Raw genomic sequence first — 12,756 nt, 5'->3', positions numbered from 1 at the left:
AATGAATCGCCGGGCCTCATCCATCAGCCGTCACACATACCCAGTCGTGTCTTTAGTAGATAGGGGGTTTGAACCCAGGATCCCAAAGGTAATGGACCAGCGTAATGTACCACTGTGCCACATGGGTGCCCCAGATTTTGTCATATGCAGGGTAAATCCACAACTAATTTATAAAATAATCATAGTTTGTACAAGTTGTTTGTGTTCCAATCGTAGAGAAAGATAATTCCCAGAAATTATTGAACATTCAAAACTGTGATGATGTTCACGTCCCTTAGAAATGTAGCTAAGCTTTTAAACTCAGCTGTAAATGCAGGCTTGATTTCTAGCTCAGTGTTTTGTATGTTTAAGTAAATACAGATGAATACAGATGTTATAGTGATACATAATAGAGAGTGAAGAGTTCTAATAAAGAGTTATGCAGTGCATTCAGTAGCAGTGAACATGTACAGGCTAGTCAGGAGTAATAATCCAATACGAGCTACTAGGCAGAATACAAAAACATCATGTGCAGACTTAGACACACAGAACATGTCAGAATAATAGTTTTACCTCTTTAATTATTAGTTCTAATAGAACATCATCTGCTATTATTATTAGTTCTTTGAAACACTATGTGAAGAGAGGTATGTGGACACACCCATCCTATTTACTTCAGCTCACCACATTGACAACTGGTATATAAAATACATGACTTGAAATATATAGGAAAGCTCTTTTCTTCCCGGCATGACCGTCTCCCCTGTGCAAGATCCCTAAAGAAAAAAACATGGTTTGGTGTGTAGGAATCTCAGTTGCCTGCAGAGAGGCCATCCAGCAGAAGAATGCTAAAAATATATCTAAATTCACTATTTAAATCGATAATCAAGACCTTGCCTGCTAGTTATAGCCTATCGGTTACTTTTAAGCAGAAGGTTCTTCTGTTCTTCAATGGTCAGGACTCTCCCAGGACCACTACAGAGCAGGTATTATTTAGGTGGTGGATCATTCTCAGCACTGCAGTGACACTGACATGGTGGTGGTGTGTTAGTGTGTGTTGTGCTGGTATGAGTGGATCAGACACAGCAGCGCTGCTGGAGTTTTTAAATACCGTGTCTGATCCACTCATACCAGCACAACACACACTAACACACCACCACCATGTCAGTGTCACTACAGTGCTGAGAATGACCCACCACTATAATAATAATAATAATAATTATTATTATTATTATTATTATTATTATTATTATTATTATTATTATTATTTTCATTAATGGCTTTATCCTGGCCAGGCTCATTTTGTTTCCGGTTCCACTGGAAACACTGAGCGCAAGGCAGAAATATCCTAAACAGGGCCAGTCCATCACAGGGCTTTGGCCATCCTCATTCCCCCTTTTCTTTTAGACATAGACAGTTTTGTCTGTTTAGACGCCCGGCTGGCCAATAGCACTGCTGAGATTCAAATTTGGATCTCAGTATTGGTGGGCTAACATAATAGACTGCTGCCCCACCTAAGTGCCTTGGGATGAATTTAAACACTTTAAATTAAAAACCATCATTTAAATAATATAGATTAAAAAACTAATAAAATAATGAAAATAAAACAGAATACATCAATACAGTATAAAAAAAGTCTATAGAATTATTGCTGTGCTTTTATGAAAAGCTCATGACCCTCACACGTTCATTTTCATGCTTTGATTGCATTGTGTCATTTGCAAATCTGACGTCCATGCATTCTTCAACAAGACAATGCAAAACCACATGATGCACACATGACATGCATACAAGGTATGGCTGAGGAACAAGAGGGTATGGTTAACAGAGAATGAATGGAGAATTTTGAAAGGAAAAATCTGACCACAACAACCCCCATATAGTTGCACACCTTAAGATGTGTTTGCAGGAAGAATGGGACAAAATAAGACCTGAAATCACTTGGTGTCATTGTATCCTAAAATTACTTGGTATCCTCAGTGTTGTGAGAAGGTACAGCAACATTACAAAGTGGTAAATGCTTTACCGTCCCACATTTTTCTGGAATGTCTTGCAGGCTTAAAATGATGTATATTAACAATGGATGGTATATTAACAAAGACAACACTTACGTTTGCAATTGTGGGTTAAGGGCCTTGCTCAAGGGCCCAACAGTGGAAACCTAGCAGTGGTGTTGGCTTGAACCAGTGACCTTTTGATTTCTAATTCAGTACCTTAACCACTAGGCTAAAACTGCCCATGAGTGGATAATGAGGACAATGAAGTTAACCAGACAAAACATAACCTATCTTGGGTTCATCCTGTCTGCAATGAAATAAAAGTCACTGTCCCAACTTTTTTTGAAGTTTTAAGTTGTATAACTGGCATATAATAAAGTTGTTTACTGAATCATTTATTTATTCATTCATGAAGTCAGTCAGTGAGACATTCATACAGTATACACAGCTATTATACTTGTAATTATACAGAAAAACAGTTGTGGTACCTGTGTTCCACTCATGGACGCAGGAGATCCAGGGTAGGGGGTTCTGGAAGCAGTTGAAGAGGTAAAAGACCGCCCAAGCCAGAACCACAATGTAGTAGATGTTCAGGTAGACGACAATCACCTGGGAGGCAATTCCCACTCCTGTAATGTCAATAAAACTGTGTTAGTCTTTATACAGTCATTTAAGATTAAAAGTAACATTGTCCCTAAAGGTACCTGGGTTCGAGCCTCACTCGTTCACTTTTGTGAGGAATTTTGGCATGTTCTCCCTATGTCCACATGGGGTTTCTACATTTATTCCAGTCTCCAGAAATTCACAGGTTGAAGAATGTCCTACTTTAAATTACCCATATATGTAATTAACTAGTGAATTTGTTTCCTTGTAAGGGATTGGGGCGGCACGGTGACTAAGTGGGTAGCACTGTCGTCTCACAGCAAGAAGGTCCTGGGTTCGATACCCAGGCGGGGCGGTCGTGGTCCTTTCTGTGCGGTTTGCATGTTCTCCTCATGTCTTTGTGGGTTTCCTCCGGGTGCTCCGGTTTTCTCCCACAGTCCAAAAACATGCAGTCAGGTTAATTGAAGACACTGAATTGCTCTATAAGTGAATGGGTATGTGTGTGTGTGTGTGTGTCTGCCCTGTGATGGACTGGAGCCCCGTCCAGGGTGTTACTGTGTGCCCTGCGCCCATTAAAAAAATGGGATAGGCTCCAGCACCCCTCCACAAACCTGATTGGATAAGCGGTTAGGAAAGTGAGTGTAAGGGATTGGCACCCTGTCTATGGTGTAAACACTTGTGCCCACAGTTTTTTTTTTTCTATTTTATTTATGCATTTTTCTCCCATTTTCTCCCAATTTAGCATAGTCAATTTGTCTTCCGCTGCTGGGGTATCCCTGATTGCATTCAAGGAATGTATATTTCCTTCTCACTCCTCCTCCATGCCACGCGCAGCCCCAAACGGAATCCCTTTTTCACCCATGCATTTTGCACAGGCGCCTCTTTATCTGCTAATCAGGGTCCTTACACAGCGTTGGAAGACCCCACCCACATAGTCTGGTCATCCCGCCCTGCAGGCACTGCCAATTATGCCCGCTAGATGGCACCCAGCCGACCAGTGGCAACGTCGAGTTGCCCACTGTTTTTAAGTGGCACCAGACCCACTTCGTCCCTGACCAGAATAACAGAGTGAGTAAAAATGAATGAATTAAACTGACTGCGCTAAACCAAACTGAATTGAGAACTACACAGACCTTCAAACATGGGGCAGATCTTCCTCCAGGCCGTGACGCCTCCTTGGCTAGTGTACTGCCCCAGCGCCGTCTCCAGGAAAAACACGGGGATGCCACAAAAGACCAGGAAAACAAAGTATGGGATGAAGAATACACCTGCATGTAGAAACAAGAGACACCGCGAGCATTTATACAAACTCTTTTCTCTCACAGAATGCTGAAATAGTACACGGAGGTAAATAAGATCATTCATCATCAAAGACAGACGTTTCTATAACGCTCAAAGCTCGGCATATACACTTCCGTTTGCAGACATGAAGAGCTAAAGAAAAGAGTTTATTGTTTAGAAAAAAGTTTGGCTGCATGTGGGCATGAATTGGTTTTCATCATGTGTGTTTCAAAAGAGCCATTGATGGTTACAGAAGCATTCACTGCTCTGTTCTGTTCTGGCTTGAGCTCTGTGTGCTTGCTGCAGCTCGTATGCTAATCTCTTCATGCTAGTATTAAAGAATATAACTATAAAAGTAATTCCGTTTTTTTTTCAGGTCAGGCACTACGTGCAAGCCCTCTTTCCTCACTTCCCCAATCGTCCCTGCAAGTCCATTCTGGATCACATTCTTTCCCTCGACCGGGTACAGAAGCATCTAATTTTACATCTTTATGGCATCATTACATGATTAATGCCATTCAATCACCTGTGGTGGACTCGCGTAGGGGAAGGTGTGAACAGGACATGGGGACTACTATCACAGATAGACAATGGCACCTAATACTAAGGGGAGTTCCTCCCAAGCCAGAACCACAATATAGTAGATGTTCAGGTAAATGACAATCACCTGGGATGCAATTCCCACTCCTGTAATGTCAATAAAACTGTGTTAGTTTTTATAGTCATTTAACATTAAAAGTAACATTGTCCTTATAGGGACCTTGGTTTGAGTTTCACTCATTCACTTTTGTGAGGAGTTTTGGCATGTTCTTCCTTGTGTCCACATGGGTTTTCTACATTTATTCCAGTCTCCAGAAATTCACAGGCTGAAAAATGTCCTACTTCAAATGACCTATATGTGTAATTTAACTAGTGAATTTGTTTTCTTGTAAGGGATTGGGGTGGCACGGTGGCTAAGTGGGTAGCACTGTGGTCTCACGGCAAGAACGTCCTAAGTCCGGGCGGGGTGGTCCGGGACCTTTCTGTGTGGAGTTTGCATGCTCTCCTCATGTCTGTGTGGGTTTCCTCCGGGAGCTCCGGTTTCCTCCCACAGTCCAAAAACATGCAGTCAGGTTAATTGAAGACACTGAATTGCCCTATAGGTGAATGGGTGTGTGTGTGTCTGCCCTGCAATGGACTGGCGCCCCATCCAGGGTGTTACTGTGTGTCTTGCGCCCATTAAAAAGCTGGGAAAGGCTCCAGCACCCCTCCACGACCCTGATTGGATAAGCGGTTCTTTCCCTCAACTGGGTACAGAAGCGTCTCATTTCACATCTTTATGGCATAATTAATGCCAGTGACATGGGGGCTACTATCACAGATAGACAATGGCACCTAATACTAAGGGGAGTTCAGTCGTCCTCTATCTGTGGGAGACATGGTTTGTGGCAAGAAGACAAGCATCAAGGCTCTTCTCAGTACTTGCACCCAAGTGGTGGAACGAGCTTTCCTTGTCTGTCCGAACTTCTGAGTCTCTCGCTGTCTTCAAAAGACAATTAAAAACCTTTATCACCTCTTTACTAAGCACTTAAGCTGACATGTACTTACTAACTAACGCTCTTATTTATTTCTTGCATTTCTGTAAGTCGTGTCTTCCCTGACAGGAGTGCAAACAATCCCCCACTAATCATTTACACATGTTTTGGACCTGTCCCAAGTTGATAGATTTCTGGCTACAAAATTTCGACACTTTAAAACAGGCACTAAACCTGGATACTGATTTTATTCCTTTAACAGCCCTTTTTGGTGTCCATCCAGGGGCGTCAATATCAAAAGGTTCACAAAAGGTTCTTGCTTTTGCCACGCTGTTGGCTAGATGTATTATTCTGTTTAAATGGAAACATAGTCTCCCACCTACATATGATCGATGGGTTAAAGAAGTTTTGACTTGTGTTAGGTTGGAAAAGATTCCAGATTTTCCCTGAATGGGTCTCTTGACTTTTTCATAAAATATGGGGTCCTATTTTTTTTTTTAATGCATTTTCTTCCTTTTTCTCCAGATTTTTTAGCGCGTCCGATTTTTACCCAATAGCGTTATACTTCCTCTCTACTGGTGCTGACCCAGCCCCTGATTGAGGAGAGCGAACTGACACACATCCCCTCTGATACGTGAGCAGTAGCCGACTGCATTTTTTCACCTGCACCAGCCGAATCAGCCCTGTGTACGGAGAGCCACACCCTGATCAGCATTATTCCTCTACTCTGTGCAGACACCATCAACCAGCCAGCAGAGGTCGTAATTGCACCAGGTATGAGGTCCCCATCCGGCTCCCTAACCCTGTATGAACAACAGCCAAACGTTTGGCAGAGCTGAGATTCGATACAATGTATTCGAAATCCCAGCTCTTGTGTGCTAGTGTGTTTTACCGCTGCGCCACCTGAGCGGCATGGGGCCCTATTCTTGACTATATTAAGGATAAGATAGACAGACTGGATCCAGAGGATTAAAAATATACTATAGATGCTTAATAACTTGCTATACCGCTATGCCTTTTTTATTTCTCTTCCTCCTTCTTTTGCACCAGGGGGGACTTTGCCTGATAATGGTTTGGGTTTAAGAGGAGCGGATGTAGATGGGGAGGGTGGGATAAAGGGAATTAGGTGAGCACACTCTCATGTTCTTTGTATATGTCTTTTTCCTGAATGTATTGTTGTATCACATAGTTACAAAACTTAATAAAAAGAAAGAAACTATGGGTGTGTTCGAAAAGCTAGTAAACTCTCTACATAGACAGCATTTTACATTATCCTACGCGTGCTCCCGGGAAGGAGGCTGTTCGAAATCATAGATACCTTAACATGCTGTCTAGTTGGCATCTTAAAATTTCAATGTTATTTTGACTCAAGAACGAGTGAGCATTGGGAGCGTCCTTAGTGATCAAGGCAATCCCAGCATTCAGTGCGGCAGCTCTTCTCTCACAGAAAAATAACCTGGCTGACGGGGCGGAGAAACGAACGAGTTATTTTTAAACATAAATAAATTATTATTGATTTTTAATTTGTATAAAGGTGCACAAGTGTTTTTATTTGCAAGTTCGGGCTTGTCAGCAAATTTAACCGTTTTCGGTACACGAAGGGAGATGTTAGTTGACATGCTAGCGTGCTGTGCCACCTCATCCCATTGGTTTGAATGGCAAGATGCTAACTGTGTTAGCTAAGTAAGCGAAACCCCGATGGAATTGCTGTCTAAGTAGCGCGTTCGAATAATCTGCCTTATAAGTCATTGACTTATTAGAATCCTCTCTACTGAGGCAGCTGCCTGTGTAGGCAGTAAGACAGCAAGGCAGCTCACTAGGTTTTCGTACACACCCTATAACTGTAAAAGTAAAAGCTCTGACATCCGCTATCTGCCTCACCTCCTCCGTTCTTGTAGCAGAGGTAAGGGAAGCGCCACACGTTGCCCAGGCCAATTATCTCGCCAGCCATGGACAGTAAAAACTCCGTCTTGTTGGCCCATTTTTCTCTCTCCACTGGCTTGAGTTCATTATTACGGTTGGTTTCTTTCTGAGTGTCGTCAGTAGCACCAGTTGCGGTGTCTTGCCCTCGGGTCGCCGCCATGATGCCTGTATTTCTGTCAAACAAACAGTCAAAAGTTAAATACTCTCCAGACTTTCACTTCTGTCATAGCGGTCAGGATTTCAAGCATTTCTACAACTTTGTTATTCAAAAAACCTTTACAGATTTGTGTTCTTTCATAAAGTTTTTGTGGGTTTGGTAAAAATAGGACAAATTGCTTTATGTTTGTGGCATGGCGTCCTAATTCCTTGTTAGTGGAATCAATTTATTACACCTGTTAGTAGGGATGTAACGATACACTCTACCCCCGATGTGGTACAATTCACGATACCGGGTTCACGATACGATTTTTTCCTGATTTTTTTAAACAAAATCAAATTGAAGACAAATAATACCAAACTTTCCTTTTATTATTTCTCTTTAAAAATAAAATAAAATCTTTTATTTATCTAAATAATGAATGCCCTTTTATTTCTGAGGTAGGTACAAACTATACAAAACAATGCTGCACATTTCCCTTTTTGTGTAAAAAAAAAAAAACTGAAATAAAATTTTAAAACAAATCCCACATTATATAAATAAATGAATAATACAAATAAAGAATATATCTAACCAGAAACAAATTTGGCTGGAAAATCCCGTACAACTCTGTGTAGTGATGTCAACCAGGCGAGGTGAATAGCGCCAGCGCCCTCTGCTGTTTAAAGTGAATATCGATTCATTTTACATGAATAACTGATTCGAATCCTGTCACATGTGCATCGATTGTTAACTGACTTGTGGAGCATCGTTACATCCCTACCTGTTAGCAATTGCTGTGGCTGTTGAAATACTTCTGGGGCGGCACGGTGGCTAAGTGGGTAGCACTGTCGCCTCACAGCAAGAAGGTCCTGGGTTCGATCCCCAGGTGGGACGGTCCGCGTCCTTTCTGTGTGGAGTTTGCATGTTCTCCCCGTGTCTGCGTGGGTTTCCTCCGGGTGCTCCGGTTTCCTCCCACTGTCCAAAGACATGCAAGTGAGGTGACTTGGAGAAACTAAATTGTTTATGAACGTGTTCGATATAACCTTGTGAACTGATGAATCTTGTGTAATGAGTAACTACCGTTCCTGTCATGAATGTAACCAAAAGTGTAAAACATGTTAAAATCCTAATAAACAAACAAACAAAGCAATACTTCTGTCCATATAGTGTAAATGTCACTCACACTTCATACATTTGTACTTTGTGCCTAAACGCAATGTTTAATTTTAAATACCAATTTCACTGTAACATTGGTATCTGCACTCTATTAAATTATCCCAGTTGTTTTGTTTTTACTACAAATGGTTTATGTCATGTCTGTAAGAATGAAGTGGGCTGGATATTGCATAACAAATAATGGTCATCAATCCTTCCTCCTCAAAAATTGGTTTAGTGGGTTTAGTTTAGTATTCCTTTTAGGATAACCAGAGGAAAACCACCAACACCAACCAAAACATGGCCTCCTAATTCCTTAGTTCCTTAGTTAGTGATTATGATCATTGATTATGATCACCGCTAGTAATTTCTCTGAAATCTTATTTGACTGCCTCTATTAGACTGGACCACAAACATATTGGAATAGGAATAGTCTAAAAAGCTCTAAACAGATTTTGCAAAGGACATCAGAGATTTTCTTACCACAGAGAAGTGGTCAGAGATCCAAGCAGAAGTGATAATCAGAAGGGACAGTGGTAGCTTAGTGGGTAGAGCTTTGGGCTATCAATTGAAAGGTTGAGAGTTCAAATCACAGCTTTGTCATGCAGCCACTGTTGGGCCCAAGAGCAAGGCCCTTAACCCTCTCTGCTCCAGGGGCGCCGTACGATGGCTGACCCTGCTGTCTGACCCCAGCTCCCAAACAAGCTGGGAAATGCAAAGAAAGAATTTCATTGTATTGTACTTCTGTATATGTATATATGATGAATAAAGGCGTTCTATTCTATTCTACTGTATAAAAGCACCTATCATTTAATTTAAGCTGTTCTGTATGAATATGTGAGACACTGCAGACTGCAAAAAAGACCTCTTGTAGAAATCATTCAAATCCCAGGACTGGCATGACATACACTTTATGGGCAAAAGTATTTGGACACTAGAGCATGGACTTGTTGAACAAATAGTATTAAAATAGAGTGACCTCCCGGTGATCCTATGTGATCTTTTCAGCTAGAACAACAGCCGCTCTTTTTTAAAAGGTTTCTCACAATACTTTGAAGTTTGTTTGTTGGATTTTGAGCACATTCAGTCAAAAGAACATTTGTATGGCTGGGAACTGATGTTGATGGTCTGGTTTATCCCAGAGCTCTTCAGTGGGGGTGAGGTCAGGGCTCTGTGCAGGACGGTGGAGTTTCTTTAAATTGAGCTTTACCTCATGCCTTTATAGAACTTGCTTTGTGCACAAAGGACAGGAAAGAGCCTTCACTAAACTGTTGCTGCAAAGCTGAAAGTCTATAATTTCCTTTATATAATCAATTTATTACACCTGTTAGCAATTGCTGTGGCTGAAACATATAAATGCATAATAAGAAGGAGTGTCGCAACACTTTTGTCTATATAGTGTAAGTGTATGTGCACTTCTGACCTCACTGTAAATATAATGCATTGCATTTTAAATCATTTGTACTTTGTGTCCAGATGCAATGTTTAATTTTAAATAACAATTTCATACATTGGTTACAACATTTGCACATTATTTTAATATCTTCTTTATGCTAAAACATTACTGTAAGGATAAAGTGGGCTGGATATTGCATTACAAATCATATCTTGGTCATCAATTCTGCTTCCTTAAAAAATGGTTAAGAGGGTTTAATTTAGTATTCCTTTTAAGATAGCCTATGAAAAACCACAAACGTGTATTGTATGCATTCATTAATTCATTTTCTTATCCGCTTAGGTTTGCGGTTGCTGGAACCTATCTCAGCTTTTCAATGGGCGCAAGGTACAAGGCTCCAGTCCATCGCAGGGCAGACACACATACACACACACATACTGTACACACATCCGTTCACCTATTGAGCAATTCAGTGTCTCCAATTAACCCGACTGCATGTTTTTGGACTGTAAGCGGAAACCGGAGCTCCCGCAGGAAACCCACACAGACACGGGGAGAACATACAAACTCCACACAGAAAGGACCCGGACTGCCCCGCCTGGGGATCAAATCCAGGACCTTTTTGCTGTGAGGCGACCGTGCTACCCACTAAGGCACTGTGCTGCTGTATTGTATACATGATTTTTATAATACAATTGTATTTTAGTTGCATTTTATTTCATTATAATTCTATTTAATCACTTATATAGATATCCATTAAGCAAAATGTTGGAAACACCCCACACAGGTTGCCAGTCCATCACAGGGTACACACACTTAGGGCAATTGTTTGTAGCTCTAATGGGTCCAACTACATGTCTTTTGACTTGTGGGAGGAATCAGTAAAACACATTTGTTAAAAAAAAAAAATTTTAATAAGAAAGTGATCAAAAACATGTGATAAAAAAAAAAATTATAATAATAATGTGATGACCATTAATAAATGAAGATAAACACTTTTTATACTTTTATGTTAGTTGCTTACATCATTGTGGAGGGATTTTAGCCCACTGGTCTTTGCAGTAACGCTTCAAATTAGACATGATCATTAAAAGTAACTGTATTTCGGTTAATACTAGGTTAAAAAGTACACATTATAATCAAGCAGTGTAACAGTAAGGTTATTAAAATGTTATAGTGCTTCTCAGGGGTTCCATAGATGGTTACAGTTTCTTAAAGTTAAATGGGCCCAGAAATATATCTGGTTCTTTTTAGTCTACATTACATAAACAAACACTAGGAATTCTTTTACACGTTGCTACGTTTATTTAAAGCAATGCAATTTTACAGTATACATCTGTGCAAATAGTACAATGCAATGCAATTTTACAAATTACAGTTTAATTATACAGTTAATATAATGCATGAGATATAAGAATGTCATACAATATCAGTTGAATTTTAGCACTTTGACTGCATTGTTAAAATAAGCTGAAATAAGCTGTAATGAAGAAAATGTGCAGTGTACTCACCACAAAATCTCCGCTGCAGTCCTTTATAGGCTGTAATGAAGAAGAAGTGAGTGTGAAATCTGCAGGAAAAATAAAGAATGCACTGAGAAGGAGTGCAGGGGCAAATATCCAAACTCTACATTAGGGAGTGTACTAGAAGTGGGGTGGGTGGGTGGGTGTGTCTATAAAACTGATATTGGGGAGGTTTACAAAAAGTGGGGTGGGTGGGTGAATGGGTGGGTGGGTCTGTCTAAAAACACATGAAAGCAGGCCTGTGGGCACTGAATAATGAGCTTGAAAAACAGCACATTAAGATCTGTTTGGTTGGAGGGTTTGCTGTGTTTTGTTACTTTTGTTTTAAAATACTACTATAAAAAAATGTAAATAATACTTTACCATTAAATGTTACTTTTGTTTTGCTACTTTTTAAAAATACTTTTATAAAAAAACATATTTTTTATTTAACATGAAGTATAAATGCCTTAATTGTCATTGTATGTAAAATACAACACCATTTTTTCTGTTCAACTCCTTGGAATACAAGAACATACACTGTCGCATACACAAACACACTACAATGGTGAATACACACTACAAAAAAGTCCTTAGAATATTAAGATATATTCAAAAGTATAAAAGTATGTAGACAGAGATACAAGTTTGTAGAAACGGATACACTGGTACCTTAAAACAATTGGTTCTAGGAGTGGTGTTGAGTTTAAAAGGCAATGAGTTTCAAGATATTTTTCCCATAAGGATGTTTGGGAAACCTGTTAATGTGTTCCATGGTCCCGTGGAACTGCATTTATTTTAGGCTAATGTAAAATAATGGGGTTGTTTTTGACACTTATACACTGAAAACAACACAAATATAATATAAAAACACTGAAATACAATTTAAGTTAAAACTGAATAAAGAAGGCCGCTCAGGTGGCGCAGCGGTAAAAACACACACTGGAACCAGAGCTGGGATCTCGAATACATCGTATCAAATCTCAGCTCTGCCTGCCGGCTAAGGCTGAGTGGCCACATGAACAACGACTGGCACAATCTCATGACTGGAGCAATTACAACCTCTGCTGGCTGATTGATGGTGCCTGCACAGAGATGAGAAAATAGTGCTGTCAGGGTGTGTCTCTCTGTACACAACGCTGAGCTGCACTGCACTCGTCAAAGTGTAGGTGAAAAGATGAATACGGCATGCTGCCCACGTGTCGGAGGGGCCGTGGGTTAGCTTCATTCTCCTCAATCAGAGCGGGGATCGCATTGGTGGGGAGGA

At 40.4% G+C, this 12,756-nt stretch overlaps 1 protein-coding gene across 1 annotated transcript in view; it reads right to left on the bottom strand.

The window, feature by feature from the left end:
- Positions 1-9,152, bottom strand: part of LOC134316121 (sodium- and chloride-dependent GABA transporter 2-like) — a 33,270-nt gene extending 24,118 nt beyond the window's left edge. Inside the window, exons 1-4 of the mRNA XM_062996479.1 lie at positions 9,075-9,152; positions 7,256-7,470; positions 3,713-3,847; positions 2,465-2,605 (exon numbers count right to left, since the gene is read on the bottom strand). Coding sequence (XP_062852549.1) covers positions 2,465-2,605; positions 3,713-3,847; positions 7,256-7,457 — 478 coding nt within the window. The 5' untranslated portion in view covers positions 7,458-7,470; positions 9,075-9,152. The remainder of the gene's footprint in view (positions 1-2,464; positions 2,606-3,712; positions 3,848-7,255; positions 7,471-9,074) is intronic.
- Positions 9,153-12,756: the final 3,604 nt, after the last annotated feature.

This window comes from Trichomycterus rosablanca, chromosome 1 (genome assembly GCF_030014385.1).
Source record: "Trichomycterus rosablanca isolate fTriRos1 chromosome 1, fTriRos1.hap1, whole genome shotgun sequence".
NCBI classification, from domain to species: Eukaryota; Metazoa; Chordata; class Actinopteri; order Siluriformes; family Trichomycteridae; genus Trichomycterus; species Trichomycterus rosablanca.
This window is presented reverse-complemented; position numbering and strand designations above follow the sequence as displayed.